Here is a 27,781-nt window from a genome sequence, read left to right on the forward strand (position 1 = left end):
AGTAAAATGTTAACCTTCAGTAGCAAAGAATTATACACTTATTTACACCATTCAATATAACTTCTTAAAGGCAAAGCCGTTCACCTTAAAATTAAAATTAGATTATGTTGTATTGTACACATTACATAAAGGCCATCGTTCATTCAGTCTGGCATTTGTACATTAATGCTACACACCCACTTAATCAATGCTACCTCCAGAAGATTTAGTTCAATGAGTAAACAGGGTCAGGCAAAACGTCTCAGGTATTTTCACTGGAATCCCAGGCATGAAAACTCAACGCATGCACTGCTGATGTTCGTAGGGTTTATGTGCGCACGGAAAGAAATCACAAATGAAATCACCCACAAACCAGCCCTTGTGTGTGGTCCTGCAGCAAGATGTCAAGTTAATCCGAGTCCCTCTTCACCAAACATACCAGAAGGTTCCTGAACAACTGCAGCAGGAGGAAAGTGCACCTTCAAAGACAGGAATAGGAACAAAACAAGAACAAGAGAGAAATGACTCGTCATCCACTCGTACTGCTCACGTTTACCCCTCGGCTCAGTATTTGCCCTGTTTCAGTTTATCAATGTGGTAGCAGAGCTTCAGAGCTGGGCCCAGCTTCAGTCCCATGTACTTCATTATCATGTCACTCTTCAGCAAGATCAGAGCATTGCCATCAATCTCCTGAAAAAATGGAGAGAAGCAGATCAACTGATGAAAAGGGTGAGTAACAAAGTGAAAACTGGAGATGTTTAGGGATATGAGACGGCTCCTTCAACATGCGCAAGGAGAAATGGCAGGCTGAGTTCCCACCATGGATCCAGCCCAACTCAATGACCTATCACTTTTTACAGAACCACATTACATTTCTATGAATTCTTACCTCTCTAATTTCCAACAGGTGGGTCACGGCAGTTAAATTATTGGAAGTTATTCTAGGTGGACATTCAAAGCTGCTTGGCATTTGTTTTTTTATTGAGAATCCTAGCAATTGCAGTCTTTATGCCTTAGAGTCATAGTTAGAGATACAGCCAGAAACAGGCCCTTCAGCCCACTGAGTTCATGCTGACCATCAACCACCCATTTACACTAATCCAGCCATAATCCCATTCTCTGGCTTTTGTTTGCATTGGTTTATACACCCAGTTTAGTGTGGCCATAGCTTGAGAGCCAAACACCAAGTGTTACTCAGCCTGGTGGCAGTAAGCAATGGAATCGCCTTGTGCCAGCTCCAGTCCAGTACCACTGGTTGGCAGAGCACATTATTATCCAATATGCACCATTGCCGCCCCGTGGTAATACTGCTGAAGTTTCATCGCTTGGATCAAATGACAACAGGCTCACAGATTTGTTTCAAGGTTACTGACAGTATCAGCAACACAAGCTGACACCTTGCATAACACACATGAACAAGAGGACACAGTGTCACTCAGAGTAAGGAGGAGCACGTGGAGATTGCATGGTATTGATATCTCTGGAGGTGAACTGGCAGAGTCAATACAAAGTGCTGACTTCTCAGGGTTGGACAAAAGATTGACTCAACTCATTCCTCAGCAGGTTACAGATAACAGCAGCAAAAATAGGACTAATTCCAAGGCATCTGACTACCCTCTTCAAAATGTGCTGTTGGATTCAACTGTTTTAATTAGTTTTTTAACATGTATAGTGTTTAATACACCTCAAGTGGCTGCACAAGGAGTGGCTGCTTCCTAGGTTATTGATTCGTCCATCAAGTGAATATGTGTTTTCTCTCTCTTGCTTTCTTCCCCCCTCCACCGCGCCGCCCCCCTAACCCCCCCCCCCCACCCCCACCTCCACCCCAGCCCTAGTTCATTTTTTAGTTCCTTTTGTCTTGGCTCATCTCTTAGTAGTAAAGCTAGTGCCATGTGCTCTGTGACTGTTTCTTTGTTTTAAACTTACTATTCGCTTTAAAGTAAATTATCACAAATCTTTAAGAGGTCATTGCCATTTCACTCCATTAAGCCAAATGGACTAGGAGAGCTTAGATGGGCCACATGGCCTTCTTCACCTGTGACTAGACTATGTAAAACTAAATAGTGCCTGCAGTGATAGAAGATAGAATGGTGCATGCAGAAGTTCAAATCCACTACTTGTAAAGAGGTTGAAATGCAAACGAGGTAAATTAATTGGCCTTGTCTTATGCCTGATCAGAAAGACAAGCTCAGCTTGATGTGTGGTTGCAGAAGCAAAGCCAAAGTTTTCTGATTGACACTTACATGCTTTCTGAAGAGCTCAGCATGTGGACCTAATGCCTGAGGGTCAGATTCCCTGACAAAACGCATTACATCCTCCACACTCCAGGTAGACGGATGTCTGATGGGTGACCGGAGGGTGTCCTGTGGAAGCATGTGACGTTCAGGGCCTGAGGCAGGACTAGATGCTAAAATAATTCATGAAAGAAATAAAACAATAGGTTAATTCAACATGTATGATCAAGCAAATATTAAAGCAAAATAATTAGAAGCATGATTTTGCCAATTAACAGGAATGCTGAGCCCAATCTAAATTTTGCATCTATTCAATTTCAAATATTTGATGTATTTACACATAAAGTCATGTTCTTCCACTTAAGGTCTTGCCAGCATTATATAAACGTAATGGACATCCGCTCAGTGTTGTCTGTAATAAACTAAACAAGGTTCAGGGAAAGATCTCATGTCCAATGAATTAGAATATATTTAATGAACACTGTACAAATTCATACATATTTCCTATTTAAGACCTTCTGTAACTGTGCTTCAGTCCTTTAAATTATATTGAGCCTCCTCCCAAGCAGCTTCTTTAGCCCGGCTGTTGTCCTCTTCCTGCCGTCCCCACTTCCCCCTCCCTCTCTAATTTATTGGCTACACAGAAAGGTTTTTGTCTCTGTGATCGAGGGTGCAAAGCGCAGGGAGACTCGGCCAATGTCTGAAACGCTGATTCCGGTTTCCTCCGTAATTCCACATAAGCAGGAACCAGGTGATACATCCTCCCACCTCTCCCCCCACCCCCACCCCCTCCTCCCCTCCTTGACAACCAAAACAAAACTGAAACACTGAGGCCTTGTTCTCAATGAAAACCTGGAGCGTAAACCAACTTCCTGCCCTCCACGGCAATCAGAATCAAACAAGGCTGACCTACAGAGCGGACACATTCACAGGTCTAAAAATACACTGCTTAAAAATATAGCCACATACCTAGCCCAGGCTGCTTGTCCAGACTCTGTTATGAATTTTAAGGTTACGTTAGGGCAGCGCAGTGGCACAGCTGGTAGAGCTGCTACCTCACGACTCCAGGGACCCAGGTTCAATCGTGACCTCCGGTGCTGTCTGTGTGCAGTGTGCACTTTCTCCCCGTGAATGCCTGGGTATCTCCCGAGTGCCCCAGTTTCTTCCCACATCCCAAAGACGTGCGGCTTAGTCGGTTAGTGGGCCTCTGTAGATTTTCCCTGGTGTAAAGGTGAGCGGTAGAATCTGGGGGGCGGGGGGGGTGCAGGGGGGGTGCGGGGGGGTGGGGCGGAGCTGATGGGAATTTGGGGAGAATTGATCTTTGAACATAGAAGAATACAGCACAGGAATAGGTCCTTCAGCCAACAATGTTTGTGTCAAGCATGATGCCAAATTAAACTAATCCCTTCTGCCTGCACATGATCCAAATCCCTGCATCATGTACTTGTCTAAAAACCTCTTGATCGCCATTATTGTATCTGCTTCCACCACCAGCCCTGGCAGCGCGTTGCAGGCACCCACCACTCTCTGTGTAAAAAACTTGCCCCGCACATCCCCTTTAAGCTTTCCACCTCTCACCTTAAAGCTATGCCCTCTATTGTATGAGATTTCTACCCTTGGAAAAAGATTCTGGGAAAATTAAATTAAATGGGAATTAAAGTAAATGGACACTTGAAGGTCAGTGCAGACTCAATGGGCCTCTTTGATGTCTTTATGACTATGACTAATTCAGTGGGTTGATGGAAGGAGGTGTGAGAAGGGGTGGAGACACAGGTTAGAGTCATCTGCAGATCTGACTGACAGACAAACAAGCCATGAAAATAAAAATAAAACTGCAGATGCTAGAAGTCCGAAATAAAAAGGAGGAAATGCTGGAAACACTTATCTGGTCAGGCAGCATCTGTGGAAAGAAAAACAGTTAATGTTTGAGGCTGTGATGAAAAGTTCTGAACCTGAAGCAGTAACTCTGTTTCTCTTTCCACAGAAGCCTCCCAACCTGCTGAGTGTTTCCACCATATTACATGGAGCAGTACAGCACAGGAACAGGCCCTTCGGCCAATGATGTTGTGCCAAACTAATTAAACTAGTAATTAAATGACTAACTAAACTAATCCCTTCTACCCACACAATATCCATATCCCTCCATTCTCTGCACATTCAGGTGCCTATCCAAGATCCTCTTAAATGCCTCTTATCATATTTGCCTCCGCCACCACCCCTGGCAGTACATTCCAGGCACCCACCACTCTCTGTGTCAAAAAACTCACCCCCCCCCTCACCTCAAATGTATGCCCTTTAATATTAGACAGTGTCAATCCTGGGAAAAAGATACCGGCTGTCTACTCTATCTATGCCTCTCAGAATCTTATAACTTTCTATCAGGTCTTCTCTCAGCTTCCACCCCTCCAGAGAAAACAACCCAAGTTTGTCCAACCTCTCCTCATAGCACATGCCCTCTAATCCAGGCAGCATCCTGGTAAACCTCTTCTGCACCCTCTCCAAAGCCTCCACATCCTTCCTATAATGGAGCAACCAGAATTGAATGCCATACTCCCGATGCAGTCTAACTAGACTGTTATAAAAGCTGAAATATAACTTCCCATATTGAACTCAGTGCCTCTACTAATAAAGGCAAGTATGCCATATACCTACTCTACCACCCTATCATACACCTAAATGGCCTCCTTCTGTGATGTAATAAGTAAGTAATGTATCATTGAAAATTTCTCTGCAATAATATAGTACATGGTAGCCACTTTCAGGGAGCTATGGACTTGGACCCCAAGATTCCTCTGTACAATCACACTGTTCAGGGTCCTAACATTAACGTTGTACTGTCCCTTTACATTTGATCTCCCAAAGTGCAATACTTCATATTTTGCTGGATTAAACTCCATCTGTCATTTCTCTGCCCATATCTGCAACTGATCTATATCCCGCTGTATCTAGATTTAGATTTTTTTAGATTTTACTTACAGCATGGTAACAGGCCCTTCTGGCCCAACAAGTCCGCGCCGCCCATTTTAAACCCAAATTAACCTACCTGTACGTCTTTTGCAATGTGGGAGGAAACCGGAGCACCTGGAGGAAACCAACGCAGACACGGGAGAACGTACAAACTCCTTACAGACAGCGACGGGAATCGAACCCCAATCTCTGGCGCTGTAATAGTGTCGTGCTATTTTTTACACTATCCACAACACCACCAATTTTTGCACCATAACCTGTATATAACCATTTAGGTGTTGCATTTCAGTAAGTTAAACCAGGACACTACTTACACAGTAAACGACAGGACCCTGGAGAGTGTTGTGGAACAGAGGGACCTCAGGGTACAGGTACGTAGTTCTTTGAAAGTGGCAACATAAGTCGACAGGGTGGCGATGAAGGCATTTGGCAGGCTTTCCTTCGTTAGTCAGGACATTGAGTATAGGAGTTGGAACATCATGTTGCAACTGTACAAGTCGTTGGTGAGACTTGAAGTATTATGTGCAGTGCTGGTCACCCCGCTATAGGAAGGATGTTATTAAGCTGGAAAGGGTGTAGAAAATATTCACAAGAATGCTACTGGAACTGGAGTGCTTGAGTTATAAGGAGAGGCTGACAGGCTGGGACTTTTTTCCCTGGAGTGTAAGGAGACTGAGGGGTGGCCTTCTAGAGGTATATACAATCACAAGGGGCAGAGATAAGCAGGAAGATCACTATCTTTTTCCCAGGGTAGGGGAGTCTAAAACTAGAGGGCATAGATTTAAGGTGAGAGAGGAAAAATTTAATATGGATCTGAGGGGAAAACTTTTCACACAGAGGGTGGTGGGTATATGGAACGAGCTGCCAGAGGAAGTGGTGGAGGTGGGTACAATTACAATGTTAAAAGATATTTGGACAGGTACATGGATAGAAAATGTTTCAAGGGATATGGGCCAAATGCAAGGAAATGGAACTAGCCCAAACAGTCATCTTGGTTGCCATGGATGAGTTGGGCCAAAGGACCCGTTTTCATGCTGTATGAATCTATTTGGCTCATTAAGTCCATGCCGCCCTACAGCAGAGCAAAGCCATCGGTCCCTTTCCCTCTCTGCACAACATGGTGGAGACTCTACTTCATGTGGTGTTGGTGGTGGGAACAGCCAATAGTGAGATTGTGTTCTACACTTCATGCCAGATAGCTCCTAATCTTGTGAGTCCAGGGCCAGAAGATCATTTAAAGCCAACCCTTCATAGTGAAGGCAAGAAGCAGACTGGCCGACAGTGGATGGCAGGTGGTTGGAATGGCTGAATTTATGGCAACGGATGAGAGATCGGGTGTTCATTTTGTCTTAAGATTGATTTTTGTGAACCAAGGAATATGGAGCAAAGGTGAGTATGTATTCAACCAGGTTCTCATATAAAGATAGAACAGCTTGAGGGGCTGAATGTTCCTTTGTTTACAAATACTCAATCACTGGGTTTCACCCCTCAGCTTCAGAAACCGTAAACAATATTGGACTCAATACCTTCACTTCAGAGATAAGACTGAACAAGAATATGGGGGGAGAGAGTAAGGAAATTAAAATGGGATTTGTTGTAGGATTAGTGTAAATGGATCCTTGATGGTCAGCATAGTGGGCCAAAGGGCCTGTTTCTGTGCTGCATGAATCTGACTCCATGAAGATATGATCAGTTGGTCCATCACGTCATCCATAAACCAATGCAAAAGAAAGGAAGAGGATCATGCATTTACGATCATGTAAGCAAGTCAGGACGTCCCTTTTAAGCACTTAGAAGTGCTGTAAGCATTTACACTGCTGTAATCTGGCTAACCCAGGCAGCAAGCTCCCACAAACAGTAACAGGCCAGATAATCTGTTTTCATGATGTTGGTTGTGGGCTAAATGTTAACCAGACACTGAAAAATTTGCCCGAGTCTTCAAAATAGAGTCATAGCATCCAAGAGGACATTCTGTTTAGCTTCTCACCTGAAAGACAGCACCCCTGACAATGCTGCACTCCATTATAGCATCGCACTGAAGCATCACCTGAGAGTTTATACCCATCAGCAGAGTGAGAGTTGAACCCACAAACCTCTGAATCAGAAGATCATGGGCCATGCCTGACACCTGATCTACATCTCTTATATCTGGGCAATCTTTGGTATTCTTCATGGCCACAGATAAGGAATTGGCTAGTACCACACGCAGACATCATTATCCCTACTCATGTGATGCATCTTGTGCATCAGATATTGTTATGTAGAAAGATAAAGGAAGTTGTCTCTGTTTCCTTTGTAAAGGATGCATTTTTGAGTGGATCCTAATTCAAGATTTCAAGATTATGACAAATCTGAACACAATAAAGCTACAGTCACTAGTTAGAATCCCATTCCAGGAATTTCCTGATCCAAGTTATGGCTCATCTAGTTGGATCAGTTCCAACATTAGAGGGAAGCTGTGCAACCGTTCAGCTCGGGACGCTGCCAGTTCTCTACAGTTTTGAGGCAGGTGGTCTGTGGGAGGCGCCCTCTCGATTGCACGATGTGATTGCAGACAGGCAGTGATAAGAAACACAAAGATGAAGGTTGCACAAGAGGTGGGAAAACTCACAAGGTGAAACATTCCCCTTGGATTTGCTAATCCAAAACACCTTTGAAAGTATGACAGAGAAAGAGGTTGTTACATCTCTGGCCAGGAAAATCACAGAATTGATTGTATTTAGTGTTGCCCGCCAACTCCACTTCAAACACACGTCACACCTTTAAAGTAGGCTCTTTTCTAAAAGGGCAGCACAGTGGTGAGGATGGTAAAGCTGCTGCCTCACTGCTCCAGCGACCTGAGCTTGATCCTGACCTCCTGTGCTGTCTGCGTGAAGTTTGCATGCTCTCCCTGAGACCATATGGGTTTCATACGGGTGCTCTGGTTTCCTCCCACACCCCAATGATGTGTGGGTCGCTAGGCCACTGTTAAAGGTCGCTAGTGTGTAGGTGAGGGGGAGACTTTGGAGGGGAGGGTTAGTTATTGGAAAGTGAGGAGATTAATTGACATTAATGCAGGATTAATGTAAATGGGTGCTTGATGGTCGGCGTGGACTCAGTGGGCTGATGGGCCTGTTTCAATACTCTTTGACCCTGTGGCAGTGGCTAGCACGAAACATACCTGCATTACCACTTTCCTTCCCCTCATAAAAGTTTCCTCCTCCAGCCATGCTGGATGGAAGCCGTCGCAGGCCTGCAGAGGGGGGCCCACTGGAGGACTGGTAGGGCGAGCGGTAGTTGTAGGGAACAGCCCCTGCACTCCTGTGCTCTCCAGAGTTGCGCCTCGATGGACTGCGGGCGTTCATGGAGTGGAGAGGAGAGTCCATGGAATCCACACCATATCTGCTCTCCACAGATCCAATGAGGTCATCCTCTGGTATCACCGTTTCTGCAGTGGGAATCATTATAGAAAGGACATGATACCACTAGTCTACAATCACAAATAAAACAAAAAGAATGATGGAAATACTCAGCAGGTCAGGCAACATCTGTGGGGAGAGAAACAGAGTTTCAGGTCAATGACCTCTCATCAATATTTCTAGCATTGTCAGTTTTATTTCTAATTTCCAGCTTTTTTTTCTTTATAATTACATATACATTTCGAAATCAGGTAATATCCCATAACGATTTTTAAACCTTTTTCAAATCTCTATTTCCAAGTTAATACGGATTCTGATTCCAATGTTATCTTTGGCAAGGGACTCGTTGTTCTAAACAAATGCATGTGTAAAAATTGACATCCAATTAATTTCTTTAAAATATGGATCTTGAAATGTATCCCCTCTCATTGTAGAAGAATTAGATTTTCCCCAGTTATATTCTATTTTATTTGAACACCTCCCTGCAATCTCCACTCAACCTGATCGTTAGTCTCTGCTCACAACCAAACCTTCCCACCTATCCACAGTTTGATATCCTTTCAAAGGAAAGGTGCTAAAAGCAGGACACATTGTTCATGGCAACATCCCCAGTGAACTATGTAATACTGCTGTTCATTTATCCCAAATGAAGGCAGTAAGTGATTCATTCAGGCTTCATCCTTTGTTACAAAGAGAGAACATCTAATGCTGGAAACCTCTGAGTTGAAACCAATCCCCATTGTTGCCTTCCAGTGCAACTAAATTCTTACTGGCCTCTTAATGTGGTACTGATATGAAACCATCTTGGAGACCAAAGGCAGTCATTTAAGGTTGGTTACACATGGCACGGACCATCATCAAACAATAACTAAATCTGAAATTCCAATTGCTCCCAGTTAGGTGTTATAGCTATAAGAAATTAATGTTCACCTTTGCAAAGTATAAAGTGCATCACTTCACATGACATTTCCATCCATATGGACGTGGGACTGAAAGATGCCTAAATACGTGTGTGTGTGTGTGTGTGTGTGTGTGTGTGTGTGTGTGTGTGTGTGTGTGTGTGTGTGTGTGTGTGTGTGTGTGTGTGTGTGTGTGTGTGTGTGTGTGTGTGTGGTGAATCCATGTATTGATGAATGGGAGTGCATGAAGCAGTATGCGTGAAGCAGGAGAGGGGTGTTGCGTGTATTGGGAGGTATGCTACGTGACTTTGTGAGTAGGTAAGTATTTTGGATATGTGCGCAGAGGAGAGTTGGGTATGGTGTGTGGAGAAAGTGTTTGGGTGTGGGGAATATATAGAAGGCTGTTTGGGGTGTAACGATGCTGAGGGTGTTGTAAGAGTGTAAATGTGAAGATATATGAGGAAATTGAGGGGTGATGTGGGGTGATTGGTGTGGAAGTGACATGGCTGATGCTTGAAGGGGTGTTATAAGTATGTGTGTGGGGAGGAACATGTGAGGGGATTTGTATGTGCGTGTGGGGAGTGTGCATGTGGGAGGTGAAGGGGTGAAGGTGAAATGTGCATGTGTATGGAAGTGCATTTGTGTGTGTGTTCATTCACTCTGACTGGCAAAATCTTCATTCAAAAATAGGTGATCTCATCTTCAACAACGATTAAAAGTAACTAATAAAGAAACTGAAACAAATGAGAAAAGTGCAAGGCTTAGCTAAACTGCAGGTTAGTTAAAATGGATAAAATAGAAAATAAACAAAAGCCCTTAACTATTCAAAAGACAAGGAAAGCAAAGATAATTGTCGAGGCCAAGCAATATCAAGAGTGCCGAGCAGAGGAGAGCCCAGCAGTGTGTCTGAACCTGGCAGTGTTTTCACACTGATGGGGAAGTTGACAGTGCCTGCAGGTCACTGAGCTCAGACTGTGTACTGGGGATTGGCAACTGCTGATCAGTCACCCGAGACCTGTTTACCAAGGAAGTGGCAGCATCCCCCCACCTGCACACTACCTCCACAGAATCCAACCAGCTCAGTACCTGTTGAAAATTCCACCACAAATAGATCTTAAAATACATAATACTGGCTAGTGGGTTCCAAGTAATTAGTTATACAAGCCAGGAGAAACACAACCTCATTGAGCCCCTTAGAATTTTTTTACATTTCAATAAGATTGCCTTTCATTCTTCTTAACCCTATAGAGCACAGGTTCAGGCTGCTTAATCTCTCTGCACGTAACAAATATGCCTTTGCTTAAATCAGTCTTCGGTAAGGAGACCAGATGTCTAAACAAAATTCCAGTCATGGTCTTACTGGCACATTATATAATTGGAGCGAGACACTTTAAAAAGTATTGGTTTTGATGTTTATTTAGGGGAATTTGTGAATTATACTACAAGAACATAAGAGGGAAAATACCCAACAGAAGTGAGGGGGAATAAAAAGTGCAATATTATTTCATTTACAGCAAACTGAGGTATCCACTTTTAACAGCCAAGCACCTAAGGTGAGATTAGGCCATCTTTGACTTTGGACAATATTAAGACAAAGTATCCACAACTGAGAGGAAACCAGGGATCACTTCTCCCCGACATTATTAAGAATGGCAACTTTCATTTCTTTCATCCTCTTCCTCTACACCCCTACCCAACTAGAATTTGCAGGTGTAATGATGGTAGATCTATTAGCTTAGTTGACAGTTCTCTGTAAAACCAATAAATGACTTCTGGCATCAGTGCATACACAGCAGAAATCTGGAGGTTGCTATGGGTAATGTTTTGTTCCTCCACAGTGTTGCACTCTCCCCAGTTGTAATCAATGTGAACTTCATCCTTTTACGGTCAAAGGAGGGTTAACTGAGTTTTAACTCATACTCAATCACAATTTCTAATGAACAACCTCTCAAACATTAAAAAAATTTTATCTGTCATTAACTTAGAATAACATTTGGAAGTCCCAGTAATTTTAAAATAGTATCTTTTTTTATTTTATTATTTTAAAACCTTTTTATGATATTTCAGCATCTACCTGTTTCCCATATGTACATCCCAACCTTTTTATTTCAGTTTCCACAAAAATCATTAAAGTTCAATACTTTTTGCTTCCCTGCTTTCTGCCTGTGAACATTCTGACCAGCTGTGTAAGCCTACTTGATGGTGTCAGACACAACCTACATTGGCAAAAGGAAATCCACATCACAGAACCCACTAGGTCTTCAGGAACACATTTCGCCAACATTAGCAGCAAGCTCCAACCCTTTGCCACTGACTGGAAATTCTAGACTACAGTCAAGTGGGCATTTGAATGACTTATAGAATGATGGGTTTGTTGGGATTGTTCTCTCCAGATCAGAGAGGACTAAAGGGAGATGTAATGATGGGGAGATGTAATGTAACAGATGGGAAGAATCTTGATTCAACTTGCAGGAAGATCACAGACAACATAGAATTGAATTGGCAAAAGAACCAGAGGGGAGATGGTGAAGGAGGCCATACAGCCCATCAATCTGTGCTGGCCCTTTGGAGTGTGTTTCAAGCAGTCCAATTTCCTGACAGCCCTGTGACTTTTTGTTTTACCTTCAAATTTCCTTTTGAAAGTTACAATCGAATCTGCATCCATTGCACCCTGTAACAGGTTTTTCCTTGCCTAATCCTCAAATCCTCTGAACATCAGTGTTGTTATCAATGACTAAAAAATTTCAAAGACACTGGATGTCAGAAACACAGCACTGGAGGAATCCAATGAACAGAGCAGTGGATGATCACAGAGTACAGGGCACACCTAGACTTGTCCTCTACAGTCCTTCAACAGGATGTTAATTTGTTAGGGATTTCTTCTATTTCATTTCATAAGAAGGGTATAAAAATGCAGAGGCTGTGATGAAAATGATGAGGAATAATGATGCATGGATTAATCAGTACCCATGTTTACAGTGCTGTACCTGCATGCATCCTGTCGCTCTCATACTCCACCGAGGTCTGGGAGGTTGCATTGTATATGGTGAAGGGTTGGCTGCTGAAGAGATTATCACAGTGCAGGCTGTGGCAGAGGTTCTCCAAGAAGCGCAGGATGAAGACAATACTGTTGACTGCTGGAAGACTCAGGGTGTGCTGTTCTCCATCAAAGGAAGCTGGAGAAACACAAAGAACATACAGAGAGCATTCACAAACTCTGGATTAATTTTATTTTTAAAACATTGTTTGATTACGAGTTTTTGGATTCATCAAACCGAGAGATACCTGTGGTGGAAATGGAACACGTACTTGACAGAGGGCACAGTATTCCAGAAAGAGTCAACTCACTTCTGAACCTCAAACTCCAGGAGATAAATGAAAATATTTAATTTTCCTTTTTGATTACTTTTGTACTGTATCAATTTTCTCCTCTACAATCTCTCATCATTAAGAAAACATTCCAATTTTAATTCCTTCGAAACAAAGTGGATGTCACACATTGAATTCCATTCCTCAATCACTTTATCTCTTTCTATCACCCGCTCAGAATGAAATAACTGTGGTGTTCATTACGTTATCACAATTCATTCGAGAACATTCTGGAGTTGACAGGCCTGTATAGCTGTTACTTCTGTAATCTATGGTACCCCATTGAAATGCATAAACAATAGAACAGACAAAAGTGAAGGTGGAATAGTGGAGTTAAAGAAATAAACTCCCACAACTGTAGACTTCCACTACACCTTTATTAACGCCTTTCTACTGAAGGCATATGTACATAAAATATTACTGTGTTTGAGTGAATGAGCAGACAGAAAGGGAGGTTGTGTGGAAAATAGTTTCAAGTCCACAAACATTTTATGTGGTCTTATAGGAATCACTGTTTTATACCTTGACTGTGAGGCACTGCAAGTTAGAAGTAAACATTTCACCATTCATTGTGTAGTCTTTTTCTGCAAAGAAGAATTACAATATGTCGTTGCACAAAGTAGGTTCAGGTGAGTCTGTAGTCCCCACTTTGTCCTCATCAGCCACCTCAAAACCCACAAAACCAGAGTGGATATAAGTCATCCTCAATCCTAAGGTTCTGCCTTAGAAGAAGAAGAGTTGGCAATAGAAATTTATATGTCCAAAGATGCCAGTGACACGTGGCTAGAAGGCATTGTAAGCATCATGAATGGAAGCACTGCATTACTGGGAGTTATTAACAGAATAAGCAAGTGGACAAAACTGTGACAAAGGAATTCCAATGTATGAAAAATCAAATCATTCAGTTGGGATTGAAACAACTTCCTACACAGTGAAAAGCTGGAAGACTGTTGAAGGTGATTAACATTGCACTGCTGCACTAATTGTCTTGCTGCTATGTGCTCTGTTACAGCATCATATTTCAGAATGAATCTTAAGCATATGTGTAGAACTCTATGCTGCATGTGAACCTTTGAACCAAAGTAGCTAATACTTATTAAGAACACGTTTGCTCTGTAGCTTCACTTAATAAACCTGAATTAGGAGCTTGAAACATTAATTGTGGCAGTATCATAGTTCGGAGTGATCTATAGCAACTTATGTGCAGGCGTATTACTTACACAATTTTTGGTGAAGATCCCAGTGTGGGAGGGTTTATTACTTGCCCCATGGCAATGCTGTTCCATAACATCAAGTTTCATGTCACAGGAAGAATAAGTTTATCAATGAAAGTGGATTCTTGAGACTGCAGTAGATTAGGTTAGAATTCTTGAAGTTCATTCCTGATGTCAGAAGAAGGTGAAATTCAAGAGTCTCTTTCTGGTTGTCTCCTGGGAGAGTGTCTGAACCAACAAAGTATCCACACAGTTGTCAGCAATTTCTAGATTCTGCTGTGGGAAATTCTGGACACTGCCAATATCTGCGTCTTTGCATTTTGTTTTCTTTTTCTACAAAGGCAGGATCAAGAGAAAATTTTGACTATGAGTATCACCAGAGCTCCACTGATGTTACTTGGGTTGTGACCAGCCATGTTTCATTCTGAGCTTGTCAGAGATAGTTGTACTCATTCAAAGTGGCAAGGACACATATTTTGGGCTCAACACTGCTAATTTAGAGAGGGCAAAATTGTGCACCAATTCTGTTCCTCGCCTATCCAATGATCCTGTTAGAAGTGCAAAAGGTGGACACCAGGTAGCCCAGCCAAAATCCCTTTACTGCTCAAAGATCCTGGCAACACTTTCTTCTGGCGCACCCCTAGTTCCAGAAAAATTATGACCTGCAAACAGGTTATTTGGTCCAACCAATCTATGTCAGCAATCATCCACCATATCTCCTTGTACCATACAACATTCTCTTGGGTGCAGACCGGGGGTAGATAACAATTCCCACACCTCCACCCATCTCATTCTCCCTGAGATTACTGACAGATATTGATCCCAATGGTAATAGTCTTTTGTGAAATGTTTATTTTCTTTCCAGAACTGCTTGTTTTTCGATATTACATTTAACATAATCCTTCTACGTTGTGTTGTTTTGTTCCTACAATTAATGTTTCACAATCCTGAAATAGCAATAATAATTGCCTAATAGTTCACCTGACAGTTTTCTCTTCCTCCTTCTGGAAAAGCATTCATTCATCCCATGAATAACTGCCCATTCACTCAGTGAACTGCCGGTGGCTCTGGTTGCAAATTCCGACCAGCGCTATGCCAGCAGCCATCCATCGCTGTGGAGGAGGAGCCTCATGGGCTTAGCTAAGGTCAGGACATGGAGATAGGTCATACAAAGCACACATTTCCCCATACATGGCCAGCAGAAACTGGAGCTTCTCAGGGAAGCCTACAACATCCACTACCAACTTACAAAACAAAAAGCACACCGTGCAGGGATTGGGGATGAGAAGGACAGATCAGGTGCAGTGAGGGCATTCCAAATGGCCGGGAAGTCCAGGACCAGGGGTCACAGTCTAAGGATAAGAAGTAAGCCATTTAAGACTGAGAAATTTCTTTTCCCAGAAATTGGTGAACCTGTGGGATTCTCCACCACAGAGAGCAGTTGAAGCCAAATCACGTGTAGAACGCCTCGGGATTTTCCTTGATCCAACTTGCCAAGGACTTCTCATGTCCCCTTCTAGCTCTCCTAAGTCCATTGTTAAGCTCCCTCCTGGCTACCTTGTAACTCTCCAGAGCCCTGTCTGATCCATGCTTTCTAAACCTCAGATGAGCTTGTTTCTTCCGCTTGACAAGATATTCTACATCTCGTGCCAACCACAGTTCCTTCACTCTACCATCCTTACCCTGCCTCAATGGGACAAACTTATCCAGAGCCCATGCATGTATTCCTTAAGCAACCTCCACATTTCCGCTGTGCACTTCCCCAAGAACATCTGTTCCCAATTTACGTTCTGGGTCCCCTGCTCTTTGTGATTTTTATAAATGACTTGGATGAGGATGTGGAAGGGTGGGTTAGTAAGATTGCTGATGATACAAAGGTTGGTGGTGTTGTGGATAGTGTAGAAGTTTCCTGTAGATTACAACAGAATATTGATAGAATGCAGAGCTGGGCTGAGAAGTGGCAGGTGGAGTTCAACCCGGAAAAGTGTGAAGTGATACACTTTGGGAGATCAAATTTGAAGGCAGGATACAAGGTTAATGGCAGGACTCTTAGCAGTGTGGAGGAACAGAGGGATCTTCGGTCCGCGTCCATAGATCCTTCAAGGTTGCCACGCAGGTCGATAGGATTGTTAAGAAGGCGTATGGTGTGTTGGCCTTCATTAGTCAGGGAATTGAGTTCAAGAGCCACAAGATGATGTTGCAGCTCTATAGAACTCTGGTCAGACCACACTTGGAGTATTATGTTCAGTTCTGGTTGCCTCATTATTGAAAGGATGTGGAAGCTGTAGAGAGGGTGCAGAGGAGATTTACCAGGATGTTGCCTGGATTGGAGAGCATGTCTTATGAGGATAGGTTGAGCGAGCTAGGGCTATTCTCTTTGGAGAGAAGGAGGGTGAGAAGTGACTTGATAGAGGTGTACAAGATGATCAGAGGCATAGATTGAGTGGACAGTCAGAGACTTTTTCCCAGTGCGACAATGGCTAAATGTCAGGGGTAAGTTTTTTACGTAGAGAGTGGTGGGTGCATGGAACGCACTGCCGGCAGAGGTAGTAGGGGCAGATACATTAGGGACATTTAAGAGACTCTTAGATAGACACATGAATGATAGAGAAATGGGGGGCTATGTGGGAGGGAAGGGTTAGATAGATCTTAGAGCAGGATAAAATGTCGGCACAACATTGTGGGCGGAAGGGCCTGTACTGTGCTGTAGTGTGCTATGTCCTGTGTTCATTAAATATATTGAAAGGGTTAGATATTGTTCCTAGAGCTAGAGGGATCAAGGAATATGGGGAGAAAGCTGGAACAGGGAACTGAATTTGGAAGATCAGCCATGATCATACTGGAAGGCAGAGCAGACTCTCTTGAAGGGCCTACTCCTACTACTATTTTCTATGTCAACTAATTAAAGTGTCTGTACGGTGCACACATCTCCCAGCTACGCTTTTCAATAGCTGACAAAACTGCTTCGAGCCACCCCCCGCCTTCTCTAAACCAGCACACGGCGGCTTGAGGCCACTCTCACTGTGGGAATTGATCGGAGAGCAAGCACTGTCCTCCCTTCCTTGCCAGTTCCGTTGCTCTGCTGCTCTGTCAGCGAGTAATTATTGAAGTCCTATCTCGTTTCCCCGCAGTCGATGCGGCAAAGGCGCGAACAAATCCCGGAGGGAAACTCCGAGGTCCCGTTTCAACGTCCAAATCTTTGTGCACAGCGCTGCCTTTAACGTCTTTGCCTGATCTTGCGGTATTTTTGAGAAAGCAGAGGTTGAATGCACCAGAACAGTGAACTCCAGTTACTAGGTGCACCTGTTTTTGCTTATCAGGTCTGTCGCTGATGAGTGACTGAAGAAGCATAATTTCACCCTTGTTTTTTGATACTAACAGTTTCAATCCTGTGATGATGTGTTATTAACATTTACCTACATATACTAAGCATTATGATAAATACATTTCGTTTAAATTATTTGCTTGGAAAATTAGAAAGCTTTTTCCTTTTTTTTGTTTCTTAGTTTAGTTTTTTTTGCACAGATTGTCAATTATCAGTTATTCATAGTCGTCACTGGGGCACATTGAAAAAGTTTTCAACGGACAGTTTACTGCGTCTCAAGTAAACTTCATGGACAAAGATACTGCAACTGCACGGCCGGTCCTCTATGTGTTCCATGTGAATCCTTTCATGCAGTTTGAGATTAGTTCCACAAATTGCCACGAGGTGGAACTCTAAGTGCGGGGTTTCGATGAACCTTCATGAACTAGTTGCAAAACTTGTGTTGCCCGGTTAGTTTGTAATTACTGACACGAAGTAATGTTTGAAAAGTCTTCCAGTCTAAACAAACAGGATAACATCAAACAAAGTGGAGACACAGGAGAGACTGCCGATGCTGAAATCCGGAGCAACACACAAAGGAGGATTTCAGCGGGTCAGGCAGCAGCTGTGGAGGGAAGTGGACAGTCGACGTTCTGGGTCGAGACCCTTAATCTGGACTGGTGAATTTTTGAAGTGTACAAGAGATGGTTTCCTAGGTTAGTATGTGGAGAAACCAATGAGGGAAAAGGCTATTTTTAGATTTGCTGAGTTAATTGATGAATTGATAGTTAAAGGCCTTTGGGGAAACAGTGCACATCATAGGATATAATCTTTATAAACATTGAAAGTGATTTACATCAAAATGAAACTACGGCCTTAAATATGAATAAAGCAAACACTGAATGCATGTGACCTGCTAGACTGGGAAACTAGATGTGTGGTTATGACAGGAAACAAACAATGGCTAACACTTGAAGAACTAATATATACAAGTATTATATTATCATTGTGAGGTAAATAGAGAAAGTGGTCCAGTTGAGAACACCAAAGAAGTTAAAGATAGTACGAGATGAAGGAAAAGAGCAGTCAGCCTGCAGACTGGAAACACAGTAAAAGATACCAAGAAAACTGAAAGTATCATACAAGGATAGGCTGGTGAGAAATATGAAAACAGACTCTAAGAGCTTGTGTAGCTATGTGTAAAAGAAGAGGGTTCCTTACAGGCAGAGATCATGAAAAATTATATTGGGAAATAAGGAAATTTACTTTACGCCTGCACTTGGAGTATTGCATGCAGTTCTGGTTGCTACACTACAGGAAAGAAATGATTGTGCAGGACAGAATCCAGGACGTTGCCTGAATCAGAGGACCTGACAGAGGGATATAAGACATGGTAGGGGTATCAAACAAGGTGGCATAGGTTTAAGGTAAGAGGTAGGGGTCTTAAAGGGGATGTGAGGGGAACGTCTTTTTGTTTTACACAAGAGGGTGATTGATATCTGGAACTGGCTACCAGAGGAGGTGGTGGAGTCAGATACAATCACTACATTTAAGAGACATTTACTCAGTGACTGAAATAGGCAAGGCATAAAAGGATACAGACCCCAGTGCAGGCAACTGAGGGTAGTGTAGCTGAGCAAAAAGACAGCAAGGTGAATGTTTCTGTACGGTATGACTCTCTGATTCATACAAGGTGCTTACAGAACTTAAGAGTGTGGACCTATCACTGCTCTGCTTTTCCCTCCTATATATTGGGCTTCCCCTTTTCCTATCTTCAGTCCTGAAGAAGGATCCTGACCCAAAACATTGACCTCCTGCATTTCTCCATGGATGCTGCCTGGCCTGTTGAGTTCCTCCAGCATCATAGTGTTTTTCATCTGCAGTCCTTTGTTTCTGTTGAGAGTGTGGATGCTGGAATGATGTTTTCCCATGACTAGGTGTCTAGAATCAGAGGTCACAAAGTGAGGAACTGGCCATTCAAGACAGAGATGAGAAGAAATTTCTTCATCTCGAGAGTGTGAATCTTAAGAACTTGCTACCCAAGATGATTGTGGAAGCTCATTTGCTGAATGTCTGGATGGCACACGGAACAAAAACCTTTCACTCTATCTCAGTACATGTGACTATAATAAAAGCAATACCAATATCAATTTTCAACACAGATTGATAGATTTTTAGATACCAAGGGGATGTAGGTTTAGTGCAGGAAAGTAATTGTGAGGTAAAAGAAAATCAGCCATGGTCTCACTGACTGGCAGAGCAGGCACGCGAGGCCAAGTCACTTTCTGCCACTCCTATTTCTTACCTACGTTAAATAATACATAAACATAGCATCCAGTAAACTCAAAAATTAACCATTATTCAATACATTATCCTTTAAGTCAAAAATTTTTGTTGTGCCCAATTCAGAGAGCCTTGTTTTTTCCACCTCCAACTCCCCACTGTAAATACTGAAGAAAAACATATTGTTTTTAAATAAATGTATTCTCTTTTAACATTACACCTTATGGAAGTGGTGGGATTAGGGTGGGGGAGGGTGAGGGGAGTTGGGAGTAATCCCACCCTGAGTTTAAAAAGTTAGCTTTTATGTGATGTAAATTGCAAAGCCACCCACAGCTTCTCAAGTTAATTATTAAAACTGGTTTAAAGCAATGAAAGATGAAATGTCAAGGCATGAACAATCATTACAACACACCAAACCCAGAAGTAGATTGCAGTTAGGGATCTCAGTGCCACACACCAGTTGCCAATGGACCAATGAACCAGACTCTTTCTGGGACACTTGCCATGAAGTAGAATACACGTGCCAACCTGTCCTCTGGTAGCCCCTTCGTTCCCAGATGACCAGGCCTGGCCTTTCTTGGTTTCACTTCTCCCTCACTCCACTTGATTCACATCCGACACCAGTGCCTCAAGGCACTGAAGTGAAAACATGCTTGAATAATTTGGCATCCTTTTGAAAAAATACTGTTCATATTGGCAAAAAAAAGTGTTTTTGATTTGTAATATGAACTTCCAAAAAACTAAAGGACTTAATGAGAAAGAGTCTTTTTTTGTTTCACCAGGTTTGGTGGTGAGTCATGTCTTGATAATGTGCTTGATTGCATTACTTCCCTGCTTTAAAACATCTCTGCAGCTCTTGAGACCGGCTAAAGTGTGGAGGCACAGAAAAGATGAATGAGAACCTGCTTTCACTGACACAGTCACCTATTCAAAGATGCACGTAATTGCTGATGTTACTGCAGGTAAGAGTGTAATGATCTCTGCTCAGTCCCTAATAAAAGTATGGAATGGTCTGCTGCCCTTTTCGAACCATCGGAGTCAGTTGCTTTTACCACAAGTGCTTCACACACGTCACTGGTTCACATAAATTATGTGGAGCATGTTTAACCACATACCTGATATCAGTTCACCACCGTGCCCTTGCTTCAGGCAGGAAAAGACTGCCTTCTGTTGATAGGCGCAATCAATGCATGCTTGGACAGCCTGCTGCAGGACCATGGAAGCTCTGGCAGGTCCAAAATGATCCGGGAGCTGCTGCAGTTTCTTCTTGTCAAGATGCGGACCAGCACAGGCGTGCTTGTTGACATAAATGCAAACTGCAAAAATAGAAAGGTTGGACATGCCAAGCACATGTGACATAACACAAGAAATAGCCCTATCAGCAAACAATATGGCAACTTCCCCCAAGAAATTATCATTCAGTGCTGACTACACTTTCCACAATGAGGAGGCCTGGCATGAGTTTTGACCTTTGTCTTCTGACAGTTCCATTTACACCCTGGAGTAAGATTATGTTGTTATCCATTAGGTCTTGGGCATAGCAAGATCTCAAAGCATGTTCCTGAAGATCTACTGAATTCAGCATTTGCAATGAAATTGTGAATGCATCTTTGAAGAGGAAATACTCACTAATACAATTATTAACATCTTTTCAAAAATCAATAATCTGTTCCCTCCCAATCCCATCCCACCCACGACCATGCACCCCCCCCCCCCCCCGACCCCCCACAACTACCCTTACAAATGATTTATCAAGAAGTTGGGTTTATTTACTTTGGTAAGCAGAAGCTGATTGGGTTGAAGGAAGTTTTGCAGAGTGTGAAGGGAATTAAATTTATACCACATTGCCTCTCTGCTAAAGGGCTCAGTTGATGGAAGGTTAAATGACAGCAAATGAAAATGTCAGAGGTAGTAAAGGAAATCAGGAAAAACCTCTTGTTCCAAAGAGCATTTTTAATGGAATAAGGTGCCATGGAAGTGGACAACACTGTGTGGTTCTTGAGAAGGGGGTGGCATGGGTAATGAGAAGGTGAAACTAACCATGAAAAAGAAAGATGCTTTTTGGCTCTAATGGCTTTTTCAAATTCCTGAGATCTCTTATGTTATCCATTAATGAAGATTTATGCACTTTGGAACTATCTGAAGAGCTTTGTTGCTGGAACATTTGTTATAAACTATAAGCAATGACAACTTCACTCCTAATATTGACTTTTTTATGGCTTTGTGAATCAAAGATTTTAAGAGAAGCTAGGATGAACTGGCATGTTGACAAACAAATTTTTATATAACATTCTGCAACAAGTAAATTTGTGTATGGTCTGGTAATGCTTAGAATTTCTGTATCTCCTGTGAAAACTCCCATTAAGTTTGATGAGCATACAGAAAGCTTTAACAGTTTAGCTTTGAGTGAACGTGGAAGGGATGTTTCCATTAGGAGGAGAGTCTCAGATCCGAGGGCACAGCATCAGAATAAAGGGATGTCCCTTTAAAATTGAGATCAGGAGGAATTTCTTCAGCCAGAGGGCGGTGAATCTGTGGAACTTGTGGAGGCCAAGTCATTGGGTGTATTCAAGGCAGAGATTGATAGGTTCTTGATTGGTTAAGGGTTACGGTGAGAAAGTGGGAGAGTGGGGTTAAAAAAACTGCCATGATTTAATGGCCTAATTCTGCTCCCATATCTTATGGTCTTTTCTTGTTGATGGCCAACTTGATTTTTCTAGTTATTCTTTTCTTTATACTTCAAGGGTAGTAAGAATTTACACTTATATAGCTTGTATTTATATGGTATACTTAGCATTGCAAAACATTACTTCAGAAGAGCAGGATCAAATAAAACCTGATTGATTTTGCTGCAGTGTTTTCAATTATTTTAAAGTATTTTCATTATTAAATTTTCACGATTAGCTTAATTAGTTTGGCACAACTTTGTGGGCCAAAGGGCCTGTTCCTGTAAATGGTTAATCTGATTTGTTACAGCATTTGCACATTCTGAATAACCAAGTCTCATAAAGACAGATTAGAACAGATTAGAACCAAAACCTTGGTCAAAGAGAAACATCTTCAAGGGGGAAAGAAGCAAGCTTAGGGAGTACTTTCAGGGCTTTGGTAGCTGAAGACAAGGTGACCAATAGTGGAGCCATTAAGATGATCAATAATCTAGAATTGGTGGGACACAGAAATCAAAGAGGGTTGTAGAGTTGAAGTGAGCAGGAAAAGGCCTTAGACGCTTCTCAAAACAATGGTGATAGTTATCAAAGCAACGCACTGTGCAACGAGGAGTAAAGATGGGGTCAACAAGTATTGGATTACTGGCTGGATACAGCAGCAGATAGTTAGATGTTTACAAACAACAGGATAAAAGGGGGTGGGGTTGCATGAGCATTAATGAAACGGCATAATGGACCAGAACTTGTTGGGACGTTGGCACCAGTGTGGAACCCCTGTTGAATGAGCTCCATTGTTAACTCTTCAATTGCATATTGCCATTGGACTTCAAAGTGAGTTGAGCAACAGAGTGTATACTTGTTGCAATTCCCCAGCACCTACAGTTGGGAACCCGCCCACTGGACCTGCGCCAGGTTAGATCTGGTGACACAACAGCAAGCCCAGTCAGTTGAATGAAGCAGCATGGCTGTGAGGAAGAGACATAGAGCCATAGAGTCATACAGCACAGAAACAGGCCCTTTGGCCCATTATGTCCTTGCTACCTATTGCAGCTACTTACACTGATCCCATTTACCCACATTAGGTCTGTATTTTATATGTTTTTAAACTTAATCATTTACATTAAAAGAAATGTTGAAGTCATTTATTACAGTTTTGCCTGTTCTGAATGACCTTGACAACATGACAATTCTGATGCAGGATTTTGACCCATAACGTTGACAATTCCTTTCCCTCCCACAGATGCTCCTCAACTCGCTGAGTTCCTCTAGCACGTTGCTTGTTGACAACTTGACAATCAGCAATGTCCGGAGGGATAAGGTATGCCACTTTTTAGTTTTCCAGCCGATTTGCAGGTGGAACTTGTTCTAGGTGAGTCTACCTCATCACTGCCCTTGCACCTTATTGTCTGCACTTTCTCTGTAACTGTAACAGTATATTCTGCACTCTGTTATTGGTTTCCTTTTTGTACTTCCTCAATGCACTTATGTACGGAATGATCTGTTTGGATGGCATGCAAAGCAAAGTTTTTCACTGTATCTCGGTACATGCAACCAATTACCAATTGTGCAGAAATGGACAATGGAAGCTTAAGGCCATCATTGGTACATTTGTCGGTGGTTAGCACACATTCGGGCCCAATATGAATTGTCAGCATTTTTAATATGGGCAAGTCTGGGTTTTCATCTGATCAAAGTCAAAGTCGAGTTTATTGCCATATGCACAGGGGCAGTGAAAAACTTACTTGCAGCAGCATCACAGGCACATAGCATCAGATACACAACATTCACAAAAAAACCATGAATTAAACATAAATTATACACATCTTTTTTACAAGAAAACACAATTAGAATAAAGAAAGATAAAATCCATTGTAGTGCAAAGTGGTCATAGTGTTGCTATACTGAGGTAGTGATTTGGCTTGTTCGCATTGGTTCAAGAACCGAATGGTTGAAGGGAAGTAGCTGTTCTTGACCCTGGTTGTGTGGGATTTCAGGCTTCTGTACCTCCTGCCCAATGGTAACTGCGAGAAGATTGCATGGCCTTGATGGTGGGGATCCTTGATGATAGATGTTGCCTTCTTGGGGCATCACCTCATGTGAATACTACCAATGGTGGTGAAGGATGTGCCCGTGATACATTGGGCTGAGTCCACTACTCTCTGCAGCTTCTTATGTTCCTGTGCATTCGAATTGCCGTACCAGACCATGATACATCCTGTCAGGATACTTTCAGCAGTACATCTGTAGAAGTTTGTTAGAGTGTTCGGTGACATGCCGAACCTCCTTAACCTCCTAAGAAAGAAAAGATGCTGGCGCGCCTTCCTTGTGATTGCATTTATGTGCCAGGCCCAGGACAGGCCATCTGACATGTTAACACCCAGGAATTTAAAGCTTCTAACCCTTTCCACTGCTGATCCACCAACGTAGACTGGTGGATGTTCACCCTCCTTCCCCTTTCTGAAGTCAACAATCAGTTCTTTAGATTTACTGATTTTGAGTGAGAGGATGTTGTTGTGGCACCAATTAACCAGGTGTCCTCTCTTGCTCCTGTACGCTGACTCACCACCTATGATTCATCCAACAACAGTGGTGTTGTCAGTGAATTTGTATATGGCATTGGAGCTGTGCTTCGCCACACGGTTGTGTGTGTATAGGGAGTAGAGCAGGGGGCTAAACATGCAGCCTTGAGGTGCACCTATGTTGATGATCAGCGAGGAGGAGGTGTTGTTACTGATTGAAGTCCACCGATCAGATCCCCAGTTCTGAGGTAAAGTCTTCAACCTGAAATGTTAACTCTCTCCTGGGCTGCTAAGTCTTTCCAGCATATCTTGTTTCATTTTAGGTTTCCAATTTCTATAGTGTTTTGCTTTTCAGTCTAAGCTTAATATTGCAATGATGTTTAGTTTGCTCTATTGCAAAACAGACCTTTCAGTGAGTTTATACCAAGTGAGCTACAAAGCCAGAGTGACTGTGGGGACAGGGGCTGGGTGGGGGGAGAGTGGTTCAATATCCAGTCTGTGTTGAAATCATCAAAGCCAATTGAAAACAAAGGGAGTTTCTTCTTTGGATCATTGGCCATTGAACTCTTCTGGAAGAATATCAGTGAACAGCAGGTGAGGTCAGCATCAAAACACCCGTGAGTTCCCCTGCAGTCAGTTGTGTTTCACCATTCAGCATGAAGGTTTGCATGGGGGGTATATAATAATTTTTTTAAAAGGATTAGAATTAATCTGAAATGTTTTCTGGTGTAAAGTTACACCTGTTGCCCTACATTGTAGATCCCATCAGTGTGGTTCAACAAAGGAAGCTGCAGTAATCATCTAAACAGATTCAAGATACCATGGTGTATGGATTAATCTCACCACCATATCCTATCATTCAAGAAGATCTAAGACCAGCTGTGCTCGAGATGCAAGAAAGTACCTTTGAAAGAATGCTAAAGTAGACTCTACTCTGAAAAATGCATTCCTGTATCCAAATAAAAGGAACCATATCTAATTAAAGTAAATGTAATGCTTTATCTTCTTAATATTTTCAATGTAAGCTGGGGCTCATTTAAAACACAACAAAACTGCACTCTCATCCCTTGATTTAGAAACACCATAATATCGGGAAGACCTGAAATCTCCCTGACTGCTTGAAGAGGCATGATACTGGTACCATCAAAGAAATCTTCCTTAGACAATGTCTTTAAACATTAGCAAATCTCCTGTGGCAATGCTCACAGAGGATATTCTCATCCCCAGGAACTGGTGCTTGGTCCCCTGTTATAAACAGCTGCCAAAGTACAGCGGTTTACAATTTAGCTAAAACTGTAGGGAAACGTATTTGTGCTTTCATGATGTCATTTGGCAGTCCATAATGTGACACTTGAAAGGGTGGTTGATGTTTACAAGAGATGTTTGTATGTTCTCCCTGTGACTGTGTGGGTTTCATCTGGGTGCTCCGGTTTCCTCCAACATTCCAAAGACGTACAGGTTAGGAAGTTGTGGGCATGCTATGTTGGCATTGGAAGTGTGGCGACACTTGCGGGCTGCCCCCAGAATACTCTACGCAAAAGATGCATTTCACTGTGTGTTTCAATGTACATGTGACTAATAAAGAAATCTTATCTATTTTAAACTGGAAATGTGAAAAGAACAGAAAATCCTCGAAATTCTCTGCAGATCAGGTGGGGTTGATGGACAGAGAACCAAAACAATGAATTGCTTTTATTTACATACATTCTGATATCATCTAGAGGGGAAATTTCATCTTATAACAAGAAAAATTTATCATTTAGTTCTACTTTTTATGTAAGGTGCAGCACAAAATGTTCTGTGAGTGTTTCTTAAAATCAGTAGATAGATATGAATGCACAATATACGTTTTATCAGATGTTCTGGTCTAAATGGAAACACGTACAGATAATGTATTTTTAACAGTGCCAACTGTCGCTAACATTGCCCTCCCACCAGTTTTGTGTCACCGGTGGGAGGGATTTTGTTGCATTTGACAAATTTTCCATTTGTTTATCCACCACCAACAACAACCTCCTACATTCCGGTGAGAACAAACCCAGCCTATCCAATCTCTCCTTGTACGTAAAGCCCTCCATTCCAGGCAACATCCTGGTGAATCTCTTCTGAACTCTCAAGTGCTGCCACATCCTTCCTGAAATGTAGTCGCCACAACTGTGCACAATACTGCAAGTGCACCGCAACCAATGTTTAGTACAGCTGCAACATTACATCCCAACTCTTATACTCAATGCCTCAGCCAATGAAGGCAAGCATGCCAGATGCCTTCTTCATTACCCTATCCACTTTTGTTACCATTTTCAGGGAGCTATGAATGTGGGCCCCAAGGTCTCTCTGTGCATCAGCACTTGTGAGGTGCCTGCCATTTACTGTGTATGTCCTGTTAGTATTTGACTTCCCAAAATGCATTACCTCACACTTGACTGGATTAAATTCCAGTTGCCACAACGTTCCATGTCCCTCTGTATTCTTTCAACAACCTTCTTCGCCCTCTGCTACTCCACCATATTTTGTGTTGTCAGTAAATTTACCAATCAGTCCATCCACATTCTCATCCAAGTCACTTATATATATAAAACAAACAACAATGTCCCTGCCGTGTATCACTGGCAACAGACTTTCAGTCAGAAAGACATCTTTCAACCATTACCCTCTGTCTCCTATCACCAAGACAATTTTTGATCCAGTTTGCCAACACACCTTTGATCCCATATGCCCTAACCTACTGGACCAGCCTGCCATGTGGGACTTTTTCAAAAATTTTACCAAAGTCTGTGTAAACCACGTCTACCACCCTGCCTTCATCAATTTTCTTAGTTAATTCAAAGTCAGATTTAGAACAAAAAAATTACAACACAGTACAGGCCCGTCGGCCCACAATGTTGTGCCAACATTTTATCCTGCTCTAAGATCTATCTAACCCTTCCTCCCACATAGCCCTCCATTTTG

The 27,781-nt window shown here is 42.4% G+C and overlaps 1 protein-coding gene across 1 annotated transcript in view; it reads right to left on the bottom strand.

Annotated features, from left to right (window-relative positions):
• Window positions 1–543: 543 nt before the first annotated feature.
• The window catches only part of scml4 (Scm polycomb group protein like 4), a 102,541-nt gene continuing 75,303 nt past the window's right edge, over window positions 544–27,781 (bottom strand). The window contains exons 7-11 of the mRNA XM_052025440.1: window positions 20,763–20,963; window positions 12,465–12,653; window positions 8,341–8,607; window positions 2,223–2,386; window positions 544–669 (exon numbers count right to left, since the gene is read on the bottom strand). Coding sequence (XP_051881400.1) covers window positions 544–669; window positions 2,223–2,386; window positions 8,341–8,607; window positions 12,465–12,653; window positions 20,763–20,963 — 947 coding nt within the window. The remainder of the gene's footprint in view (window positions 670–2,222; window positions 2,387–8,340; window positions 8,608–12,464; window positions 12,654–20,762; window positions 20,964–27,781) is intronic.

Source organism: Pristis pectinata, chromosome 10, assembly GCF_009764475.1.
Source record: "Pristis pectinata isolate sPriPec2 chromosome 10, sPriPec2.1.pri, whole genome shotgun sequence".
NCBI lineage: Eukaryota > Metazoa > Chordata > Chondrichthyes > Rhinopristiformes > Pristidae > Pristis > Pristis pectinata.